Source organism: Cicer arietinum, chromosome 1 (genome assembly GCF_000331145.2).
Source record: "Cicer arietinum cultivar CDC Frontier isolate Library 1 chromosome 1, Cicar.CDCFrontier_v2.0, whole genome shotgun sequence".
In the NCBI taxonomy this organism is placed as follows: domain Eukaryota; kingdom Viridiplantae; phylum Streptophyta; class Magnoliopsida; order Fabales; family Fabaceae; genus Cicer; species Cicer arietinum.
Window position 1 is genome coordinate 10,760,224 of NC_021160.2, and position 12,674 is coordinate 10,772,897.

The following is a 12,674-nucleotide window of genomic DNA, read 5'->3' on the forward strand; positions in this document are numbered from 1 at the left end:
GGCTTCTGGGATAAAGTCTTCCTTTCTAGCAGATATATTTGGATCCATTTCATTTACAGCCCAACATGGAAACTTCCAAAGGCTTTTTCTTGATCTTACACGATTTCAGGCCCGGCTGGAATTTCCTTCCAGTTCCAAATTCCTTTCAGGTGCAACAAGTCTTGCACAAGATCTTTTTAATTCTCAAAAGCCAAGCACTGAAGCTCTTCAAACGATATGCCCAAATGCTACCGTATCTCTTCAGCAGCAGGTACCTCCAATTATTCCACAAATTTGAAAGATTTTTCACAGTTTTAAAAATTTTGCCTGACTAGTAAGCTTCATCCTCAAAAGATAAATTTTGCCTTGTAAGTAAGTTGTTGATATTTATATGGTGTTTTTATTGTTTATTCACAAGTGGAAGTTCAATTTGGAATGTTCATTAAAAAATCAAAGTTATGTTTAATTATGTTTTTGGTCCTTGTGATATGCACACTTTTCTCGTTTTAGTATTTTTTTTTTCCCCTTCAAAATAGTTGTGTATGTATATATATTCCATTTTAGTCTATGTAGTATACTTTTTGTTTTGTTTTAGTCCATGTAATATACTTTTTTACATCTCAGTGCCTATTTGTAAAAGGACTAATTGAAACATAACCAAATACTATAGGGACTAAAACAACTAAAAAAGTATAAAAGAAAGACTATAACAAAACAATAAGGACTAAAATGAAAAAAATGTGTATATATAGAAGTATCAAGTGAGAGGAGTTTTAATATGAGAAGGTGAGATAAGTAAATTTGGATTATACAACTATATATGAATGATCATGATTAAAAGTATTTAAAGATCACATGTTCACTTAAAAAAGTCACATGACTTTATGTTCTAATAGTAGCCATTCATGATTTAATCTATGGCTAAGCTTGATTCCTCTCACTTTCTCATTATAAAATCCATCTCATTTGAATGTTATCTGTATATATTATTACAATGCCCATTTTGATGAAAACAATTTACAGTTACTAAAATGAAAGAATAAATATATTACGGGATCACCTTTGTATTTAAGCCAATTTCTTAATCCAAATTTCACCTCTCCACCTCCCTTCCGATCATTGTCGCTCTTCTGATTTCATAATTCTCATCTTGCACAAGAAAATATTTTGAAGCATTTGGTTCTCAATGTTACTGTAATGTTAATCAAGACATTTTATTTTGTTTTATTTACACGTTACAGATTGTTGGTCCTGTGAGTTTGAGAGTGGATTCAGGAATATCAATTGATCTGAAGAACAACCCTGAATGGCCTATACAAGCACAGGAACCTGTATTTGCTGTTGAATATGCATTACAAGTACTTGGTTCAGCAAAAGCAGTTGCTTGGTGTTGCCCTAAGCGCCAAGAGTTTATGGTAGAACTTCGATTCTATGAGACATAAGTCAGGTAGCTGCGAGAACATTAACATATAGGTGTTCAGGTTCAAACTCGAGATTTCTCACTTCTCTACATTTAAGATGTGCGAGTCTAGCTACTAGGCTACTTAACAAAAAGAAAAATCTATTTGAATTATTACAAAACACTATGGTTATGGTGGAAGCATGTTGGTAAATGGTTTATTAATTGTCATGCTGGTTATTTATCTTTCTATCTTTGGGATTGTAGTTCTAATTTCACTAAATACAGGGATGACTAGTATAAGAAAATTTTGTATGAGAATTCTTTACAAAATTAATGTGAAATTCTTCTGTTCCTAATTTTGCTGGGTAAGGAATTGATTTTACCTCTTGTATGAAGTGCAATGTGTACCAGAAAGAAATGTATAGATTGTATAACTATTGATTAACCAATTTGAAACACAAATTTCATAATATTATTATATATTTGTATTATTTTATTATAACTTTTATAGTTCTGAGTATTTAAATTTTAATTAAAATATATCTTTCACACTAAATAAGCTTACTTTATCTTGTACTAAAATAATAAGCTTTATCAAATATTTGTTAAGACATTCATTTCAATTTCAATTTACATTACAATCAATATTCAATATTCTAAAGTCCAAAGTCTCCGAATAAATCTGAAGTGAGAAGTTAGTTAAATAAATAAATTAAAAGGTAATATTATAGTCACTTATAATTAAATTTTATACGTGTATACATAAAACAACTGATTTGAATAATTTATTTAGTAACAGTTGATATTATATATTTTATTCTCTAATTTGAATAAATGTACGTCTAGAGAACTTTTGAGATTGAAAATATCTCAGTTACCTTATTGCGCCATAGTCATATTTGTGCAACTGGTGTACATATGATAGTTGGCACTAAAATGGCAACACATTAATGCATCATATTAATCTTAAGACATCGAGTTTAAATATCTTTAAAGACAATTGTGAAATGGCAATGCATCATAGTCAAAACATCAAACATCATTACATGTTCTGTTAGGAATTTGTTCTTGATTATTGGTTAGTTATTGAGTTTGATGTGTACACATATAAGATTTAGTAGGTTGTAATCAAATCAAATATTTAAAATGTTCAATTTCATTTCGGATTGAGGTGAATTCTTAATTCATAATATTTATATCAAACATGAATCGAATCAATCCACTTACGATTGAATTAAGTTCGCGGATCATATAAAAAAAATAATGTTATTTTTTATTTTTAAAATTGTAATTAAAATGAAAATACTCTCGATACTTTTAACATTTCTAAAATCATAAAATTTTAGTATAACATTCAATACGTCAAAAACACATAAAATAGCTGCATTAACAACACATGTACGTCAATGGTAGGAATAATAACAATAAAATATATGTCTTGACACTACGTTGGGTTCGCGGGCACGAGAGTTTAAAGTGACAAATCTATTATCTTAAACCAAAACACATTTGAGTATAAATTGGTTGATTCGAGTCGACCCCAAACTTGAATGAGTTAGGTTAAAATCAAGGTTGAGTTGGGTGATTGAGTTCGCCAATTGATCTATATTATTGAACCCCTTATTCAGAAGTATAAATTATCAATTATCTGTATTTTTCCAATTGAGGTAATGATCTGATTGGTGCCGATTCCACAAGTTAAATTTTGAAGGACATATTTGTTTTTCCGTTATTTTTATAAGATCGACCTAACACTTATTGAAGTCTAAAACAACTCTAAAATAAAAAGTATTGATAAAAAAATAGAGTTTAATTATTTTTTGGAGACCTAAACGCATTGCATTACTAGTTTTGACCTTAAGCCTACCCTAATTAAATTGAGTTTATTATATAAATCATAAAATTAAATAAATAAACAGTTATCTTATGAGTTTAAAATGACTTTTAAACACTACTCGGTAATAAATTTTGGCCATGAAATGTAACATGAATCTTTTAACACGTGAGATGTACTTAATAATCTCCGACAATGCAAGCCACGTGTATGTATGTTAGAAGTTTCTTTTTGTTTGATATGAATAAAAAAGCAAGTTACCATTTTTAAGAAAAGATTTGGAAGTAAGAAACTTAAATCTGAAGAGATTGAAGCAATGACGACAGGAACACAAGCGTACGGTGAATCATGGTATTGGGACAACCGGTACACCAACGAACCAGGTCCTTTTGATTGGTACCAAAAATACATTACTTTGTCTCCCATCATCAATCTCTATGTTCCAACTAACCAATCTATCCTTGTTGTTGGTTCTGGCAATTCAGGTCTCAGATTCAGATCTCTCACCCCATTTACCCTTTTTTATTTCGGTTCAATTAAATTCTTTTTTTTTATGTGAAATGCATGTGGGTATGTTAATTTCAAGGAAAAATCAAATAAATTTGATGTTGTTTGCAGCATTTAGTGAAGGCATGGTTGATGAAGGTGGTTACATGGATGTTGTTAACATTGATATATCTTCTGTGGTCATTGATGCTATGCAGAATAAATATCAAGATCGTCCTCAATTGAAGTGTATCCTTATCTATCATGTGCATAATACAAGATTTTAAATAACCATTGAGTCTTCATTTTTTATATTATGTTGTTTTTCATGTTACTTTATAAGTAGTTATGATTAAAGTCAAATGTTCTTAATGATCTGAACAACTACGATTGACTGATGGTGCAAAAGATCTTTACATATTTTTGAGGCTGCTCCTCCATTTGTTATCAGATCAAGTATGCATTGTTTTCCATGTTATAGAATCATAATTATAATTAATTTCAATAAATTTTAATCAAGTGGTGATAGTGATGTTCTTGAGGGTAAAATATCCTTAATAATTAGGCAGATATGAAAATGGATGTAAGAGACATGAGTGCTTTTGAATCAGAGTCTTTTGGTTCTGTTATTGACAAAGGTGTGCTTCCCATTTATAGACTCGTATTTCTTTTTCTAAAATAATATAATTAGATTACGTGTTGCACGACGATTTATCCTGATACTGTTTGATTTTTGTTTTTCAGGGACTCTTGATTCTATCTTGGTGAGTAATGATGATCATTGAAATACTTTTATGTTTAACAAGACTAACGGTTCACTTGTTGCATATTTTTGTTGTACTAGTGTGGAAACAATTCAAGACAAAATGCTACTAAGATGCTTGAGGAAATTTGGAGGTATAATAAAACCATGAACAAAAAATCCATAGTTCTTTACCACTTCTGTTTTTTTTTGGATTTTTTTTATTCTTGATCTGTTCACCATTATTGAAGCAGTTGATGACACACTATAGGGTTCTCAAGGATAAAGGAGTCTATATTCTGGTAACTTCACCTCATTCTTGTTGTAGTATCAATCTCTCCAATAAACCGATAGATGAATGAAATGTGTCTTTGCATTTCACCTTATCGGTCTTGAATGCTTGTAAAAACCGCAGGTGACGTATGGTGCTCCACTATATCGCCTACGTTTGCTACGCGATTCGTGCTCGTGGTCAATTAAACTCCATGTGATAGGTTGGCTTAGATCCTTTTGTCAATGTTGTTCATTTGAAAATGGCCTATTAAGTAAACCATTGTCAATAACCACTGTAATGATATATGCAGAGAAACTAGCATCAGAAGAAAAATCTGATGATCCAATTTGGGAGCTGACAAAACCTATTCCACTTAATAATGATGGAAGCTCTGTGGATGAAACTCTAGGACCGAATCCCGACGTCCATTATATATACATTTGCACTAAGGTAATCAGATGATTTGTGATACCTACTCTTATATGTCCTTGGTCAATAGTGTTGTTGTTATCAGAGTACATAGCAGAATATGAAAAGCTAAAAAATTATTTCCTTTTTGTGAGAGTCTAATCAGAAATTTTACCAAACTAAGGCAACTTTAACAATATTAGCAATAAGATGGAGCATAAAAACAAAAAACAAAGTTCAACAAAATCAACACAATATCTGAACCAAAAGTATCTAGTCCGAAATAGAACACATTTCCTTTGCAAATCATCTACTTAAAGACCCAAAATCTTTTTCATGCATTGCTTGTTCTGCTTCATTCGTTTTTCTATTTTTTATTTGCTGCACTTAGAGATTCAATTCCCTTTTATAAAGCTAATGGTCTTTGGCTCATTCAAGCTATCTTTATTTAGAAGTTAGTCGTGAGTCGTTACTCCTACTTAGGATGGACTCGCGTAGCAAATCTCCCCCCTCACAATTCAAATGAGGCCAAACCTTGATATCCTAGCAATTGTGCTACAACTCTCAAGATTCTCTCGCCCTAAGAAAATTTCAACAAATCATAAGTATGATTCTCATGTATTTCTTCCATCCACTCTTCATTATGCTTATCTTATATAGTTTCGTCCAAACATTTTGGCTCTCCTCCAAAATATAAGTAAAAAATTTCTAGTCTTTTAAAAGGTGAGTGACTCTTGAAAGAAATGTTATTTAGCTCTCCTACAACATAGCCAACACAGTTATGCAATTGTCGATTTCTCATAATAGGCAACATGTCTCATTTTGCTAGCTCAACCATGGCTTTCTCATTCATGTGACGCAGCTTCTTATTATATCATAACTTCTTTAGCTGATTCCTTCCACTAAATGAAACACTTTGATGACTACCCAATTTGCATACTCCAGCCCACTCATCTTGGTTTGATTCTTCTTATCAAGGGAGGGCATCTTAGAATCACATCAAACTGTAGAACCCTTGGCGTGTTTCCTAATATCCTATACGAACAAGTTGTCATAGTCACGCATCACTTAGCCACTAAAAGCAAATTTGATCGGATGTCTAGAATGTGCTTCACAAGCTTGAGAGTTAATTTAGCACTATTAGACATTTCCAATACCGGCACATTTAATATGTCTTCATGAACTAACCTCACATCTCCAAGAGTATAAGAACTAAAACTATCCCTTCAAGTTGGTCTTCCAAGGTTCAAGCATATGGAACTAGAGGGATAAGTTATGGGAACAAAAATGGAGAAAAAAAATCAGTTTTAAGAGATTTATTTCTGGTAAACACGCACTCCATGCAACCAAACGGTTTCTGAAAACCACCCCTAGTTTGGTTCAATATCCGGTTTGTACAAGTTCACTCCGGTTTTCCCGGTTTCAACTGACTAGCGGTTCTAGTGGTCGAACCAGACAGGATTTAACCTCGGTTCCTGGTTGAACCGGTCGATCTGGTTTTTAAAACATTCCTTTTAAGTTTTAACAAGGAAAACTTTATTCAATCTATAGCATAAAAACCACAAGCCTAAATTTAGAAACTCTTCCACTAAGTAATGGTTAACACAAAAATTCCAAACAAATAGTACATGTTATATGCTGCTAATTTGAATAATTAATCGCCATTGTTTGAAGTTCATACTTCATATTTCCGAGTGATGTCGAGTGTCGCTGTATATATCCTTTGCCTATTTAGACTAATCATTTTGTTATAATCTTTCTGCCAGGAAATTTCTGCTAACTAAAACGTAAAAGCATGAATGGGCGGTTTAGCAAGGAAGGCATGCATTTTCACTCTACAAATTTGTGTTAACTACTCTTTCACTCTAGGTTGATCCTATAATTTGTAATGTCTAATCTAAAGTTAATGATGTTTTCTTTACAACAATTATTATTAGTATTATGATTTTCTCATCTCTTGTGTGATCTAATGATTGTAGCATTTGTTCAATTTTAGATTAGATTGATTCTATAAGTTTTATGTTAACTGGACCATTTTATAATGCAGTTGTAATTGTTCCCTTATCCTTTAAACTTTATAATGGCTATTTAATTTTGATGCTGCCAGTTACCCAATTCTCAAGCTTTTAAAATAGTCCAAAGGTGGTTCCTTGAGGTTAACATAATATATATAGTAGGTTAATATATGTTTTTATTGTTATTGAGCAAATAAATATTATTGCAGTTGTATATGTGAATTTCTAATGCAAATCATATTTATTTTTGTCTTTATATAACTCATATTAAAATGACTAAAATTAAATAAAGATTAATTTTAATATAAATAAATTTTACATGACCAAATCAAAATAGCAATAACTCAGAATAATATAATGTATTCATATTAAAATTATATATTTCTATAGACTAAATATATATTTAAATCTAGATACAATGACATACAATCATGGTATCTATTCTCCAATGGTATTTGTGAATTTGGTGGCTCATTTTGTAGGTGGGATGACTCCAAATTAGATTTCTTTTCACGAGTTTATTTCCTACCAGATTGTATTACTAAATTGAGATTGTATTAGCCTCTGAGTTAAAAAAAATTAGATCGAATTTCTAATAAATAAATAACTCAATTATCTGTCAAAATGTGTCATAATTTTTTAAATGTTAATAATGTAAACTTTCTTATTTTTTAAGAAATCTATACCTTAAATTTAATTCATATGGACTATCAATTTAAAAATTAATGACAATGTCAATCAATTATAAATATTAAATTATAAAAAATTTATTGACTTTTAACTATTTATAAAATCGCACATATAAATGTGATATTTTGTAGATAGGAAAAAACTTTTTACTACAATGGTATGTCAAAATTAAACTCTAATTTAAGGTTAAATTAGTCTTTTAGTTCATTAACTTATTTTTTTATTTCATTTTAGCGCTTAATTATTTTTTCGTTCTTATTTAGCTCCCTTAACTATATTGTTCGATAGTTAAATTGGTCATTTTTGTTGATTTTTGACAAAAAAATTGCTACGTTTTGTCATCTTTTTTATATCACTCATCTTCAAACTAATAAATTTAAAAATTTATCATTTTCTTTGATCTAAAATATAATTAAAGGCCCAAAACTAATTGAAAAATAATTAAAAGACTAAAATGAAACTAAAAATTAAATTAACCCTATTTTAAATACATGTTGACCCACACTTAGTCATCTTGCTCTCTTGGATGAATCCCAAGGAATTAGTTTGTTTGTTTTTATCATTTAATTTTCTTACACATAAAAAAAAAAAAGTAAAACTGTAAAAATTTAATTAAGAGATTAAAAGAGATACACCAACAAGAGAAAATAATTTTACACTATATCCAATCATGACATTCAATATAATATATATCACATATTGTGAAGTTTTTAAATAAAGCTTAATTATTATATATTGACGTGAAAAAAAGTTTTACAACGTCAGTTAATCACAACGATTTATCTTGTTATATAAATCTATTTTATAACTCTTTTTTAAAAATAATTACTAAATCCTTTAGTTTTATTGAATGAAATATCATTTTAAAAAATAAAGTAAATAATATCAATCATCCAATAACAAATCAAAATCAAAGATAAATAATATAGATACATCGTAATCAACGATGAGTTTATTAAAATAATAATATTTGATTTTCCCACTTTACTTACTTTAGATAATCTAAATCCTATTAGACAATACTATATTTTTTATTTTATTTACATAAAAACAGTTATTATCTAATTGTTTGTTTTACTCTCACGGTGTATCTCCTTATTAAGTAATTAATAAGTTACACCATAACTACATGTGCTGTTTTCAAATGTCAAAGATATATGAAATAAGGGTTAGTTCTATGGTGCTCAATCTTCTTTGAAAAAAAAATATGGTACAAACCACAATAACATGAGAAGCTTCTTAATTAAATTAATTAAACTTGATCAAAAAGCTTATATTTTTTTAAATATCAAAATACTTAATCAAATAATTAGCTATATATATTGGTAAGAAAATAATATTATTTTTTTGTTTATTTAGTTTTTGACATGCAAAAATATCATTATAGGGAGACTCCTCAAATTTACCACTTTTTGTCAGCAAGGAAAACTACCAAACCAAAGATTAAGCAAAAGGAATCTTTTTTCGAATTTTTTGGTGGCAACCTCTTAAAAAGACCCTACTTCATGTTGAAAGCATTAATAACCACTAATACATTTGTTTGAGTTTTATTATTGACTAAATATTATGTGCCTACTCAATTGTCAAATGTCATAGACTTAGACTTTACCATTCATTCTACAGAAATTTTTTCTATTATTAATATTTATTAAAATTTTAAAACCGTAACTTTAACTACAATATTCAAATTTTACTTTAAGTTAAAATATTGATATTAATAGTCAAATTCATGAGGAGATCATAAACAATTACATTACATTCAATTACAAAATCAATGCTATTAAATATAATTGTGGAAATAATGTTAAACCAAAACACATTATTTAAATAAAAATAAAGTTATAAAAGAATTAAGGATAAAATTATAAAAAAATATATTTAGTAAAGGGTAAAATTTGAAGAAAAATATTACACAAAAACTTAGTATCTTTTTATATAAAAATATAGATATTTATAAAATTATTGGGCTCGGCCCTCTTTATTTACCAAAAAACATATATTTAAAAGAAATTTCAATTATTTAATAAAATAAAAAAGATTAAATTGTAAATAGAAAGGTTATATAAGCTATAAAGGATAAAATTAGAAAAGAAAAAATCAGACAACAAAAAGTTTGTATTCCCTTTATAATAATAGGTAATAGATATTGCTGTCAAAATCAAGTTTGGTGTATTAAAAATATTGAATTTACTGCTTTGAAATTAATTATGTTACTAAAAGTATTGTATTTACAATTTTTTTTTCTTTTCAAATTGATCGTTTACTCTATACATTAAATGTACTATTATTGCTTTTTTTCTTTCTTAAAAGACATTTAACTCTCATCTAAATATTTGTCTTCTAATATTAATGGGTACACATTTTACAATTTTTTATATCAATATCATGATAAATGATTTTATTGCTTTTAATTTTCTTTTTATTTTTATTATCATAATAAAGACTGGAGCACAAAATTAATGTTGGATTTATATTGTAATTAAGATTTCAAATAATAGTAGCTGTTTTTTTATGTTTTATATTGTGAGTTCAGATCTCCTCAATTTCCTAACCTCTATTTCTTGTTAAATTATTTTTTAGATGAGCGACACGTGATAACTAAAATTTCAATAGTTGAGATTTTATCAAATACTAAAAATCAGTTTTAATTAATTTCAATGGTTAAGATTTTATCAAATACTATATTGTTATCATTTAACATTCCATTTATTTATAATTGACAACATTAAAGGAGTTTACCTTTTAACTTTTAAATAATTGTATTATGTAACTTTTTTAGTAACACCTACTTCTTTTTGAAATCATTTTAATATGATTGGTTTTTTAACTCATGCATGACACATGTAAAAATATTTGTCTATGTTGTTTTTTTTTTTCTCAAATATATATATATATATATATATATATATATTATATATATATATATATATATGTTGAAATAAAATTTCTCTCAAATGGTTTTAATGATAACAAAATTAATTAAAACATTATGATTGAGGTTAATAACTAATTTGTGCTTTTGAGTGTATTCATATAAGAAAATTAGGTTATTATCCATTAAGGCAAAAAGAAGAAAATTCTGAGTTAAATGCTAAGTATGGAAAATGCCGAAGATGGCCTCACGAGTTGGTGAAACTGCAGTTCTGCATCCTCGCTGATTTGAATTACTTTTATTCATTAATCAAAGACAGAATAGTATTAAAGAATGAATTATTTGAATTCATTCAACAAAGGCAGAATAGTATTAAAGAATGAATTGTTTGATTCATTCAACAAAGGCAAAATACTATTAAAGAATGAATAAAAAAAAGCTTTTGAAGAAAAGGAGCAAGAAAGGAAAAAGAAAGGTACGAGGAAGGATTACACTAGCATGTGCCTATAGTCAACATCTTGAAAAACATCACAACACTTTATAAAAGCAACCCATCATGTCATAAGCAAAGGCTACATGTAGACCAAAAAAGATCACTCTTGTGTGATTTAAAAATAATATAAAGTCAATCTTCAAAAAGGCAACAACAAACAAGTCCAAAATAAATTGCTCACATGTCTTAAGGCAAGGAAAGAGAAAAAGACTTCACATGTGAAGCCTTTACAAAGTCTTGAAAAAAGGAATGAAAAAGACATCACATGTTCTTACAAGCATTAAATGAAGGAAAGAGAAAAAGTTCACATGTGAAGCTTTATCAAGGCATTGAAGAAAGGAGAACGAAAATGACTTCACATAAACTTCAAACATTAAAGAAAGGAAAGAGAAAAGGACAGCATGTGCCCCAAGTACCCAACAAATTTGCTACCTCGTACTTGAACATAGATTGCATCCATCGAAGGAGCTGAATGACATTTTCGTAATTATGAAGAAAAACCTTGGCATTTCTAAAATGGATTTTCCAACGGTCATAAAAAGCTTGGCATATGAAATGAACATTACAAGACCTCTATAAATTGCAGCAAGCTTATCTTCATCAAACACACAACACATTGCATTAAAAAAATCAAAGATCTTAAAGCTTTTAAGAAGCAACATCTATTATATCTTCATACTTTCTACAATCCTACATCAGATCTTTGTTAGAATCAATCACTCTCTTATCACATTGTAATTTCCACGTGAGATACACTTGGAAATATTTGAAATCTGATTGTAAGCTTGGTGAAGCTTAAGAATACACAAGTTGTAATCATCCTCTGTCCGAGGTTGATCTGTTTGAACATTAGTGAAATCTCACAAGGGTGTGAGGACTGGACGTAGCCATCTTTGGGTGAACCAGTATAAAAACAGCGTGTGTCAATCTTATATTTCCCTTTCACTCTTTACCTCAGTTCAAATCTAAAGGTTTTGAAAAATCCATCCTCAGGCTTGCCATCCTCTGTAAGAGGATAGTGTTCAAAACGTTTGAAAATTATTTTCAAACAACAAATTTCCTATTCAACTTCCCTTTTAGTGATATTTAGTTATATCAATATATATATTTTTTTGTATATATAAGAGTAGAAATCAAATTACACTAAAAAAATTATATTAAAAGTTACATTTAATTAATTATACTGTACCGATAAATACTTTTTAAAATTGATTGATAAATGAAAAGTAAATATTATATTTATAAAATTTAATATTAATCTATAATTATTTTTTATATCATCATGATAAATTAAGATTAACGTTCTTGATGTAATTTTATACAACGTTTATTTTGATGTATATTAATAATATAATAAATTATTATAAATTAATATAAAAATTTATAAATATAATTCAAATAGTAATAGCTTTAAAAGGCTAATTTTAAAAGTATTTATTCAAGATCATTTTATTGAATGAGTGTAATTTGATAAGACAA

General features: G+C 28.3%; 2 protein-coding genes across 2 annotated transcripts in view; both read left to right on the plus strand.

Moving 5' to 3' along the window:
- Positions 1 to 1,737, plus strand: part of LOC101500046 (protein TRIGALACTOSYLDIACYLGLYCEROL 4, chloroplastic-like) — a 5,995-nt gene extending 4,258 nt beyond the window's left edge. The window contains exons 5-6 of the mRNA XM_004487899.3: positions 2 to 250; positions 1,221 to 1,737. Coding sequence (XP_004487956.1) covers positions 2 to 250; positions 1,221 to 1,421 — 450 coding nt within the window. The 3' untranslated portion in view covers positions 1,422 to 1,737. The remainder of the gene's footprint in view (position 1; positions 251 to 1,220) is intronic.
- A 1,717-nt stretch (positions 1,738 to 3,454) lies between these two features.
- Positions 3,455 to 7,078, plus strand: LOC101510847 (uncharacterized). The gene is made up of 9 exons (XM_012718202.3): positions 3,455 to 3,700; positions 3,834 to 3,950; positions 4,271 to 4,339; positions 4,446 to 4,465; positions 4,546 to 4,598; positions 4,715 to 4,745; positions 4,859 to 4,937; positions 5,028 to 5,167; positions 6,892 to 7,078. The coding sequence occupies exons 1-9, from the start codon at positions 3,532 to 3,534 to the stop codon at positions 6,907 to 6,909; spliced, it is 696 nt and encodes a 231-aa protein (XP_012573656.1). The 5' UTR covers positions 3,455 to 3,531; the 3' UTR covers positions 6,910 to 7,078.
- The last annotated feature ends 5,596 nt before the right edge of the window (positions 7,079 to 12,674 follow it).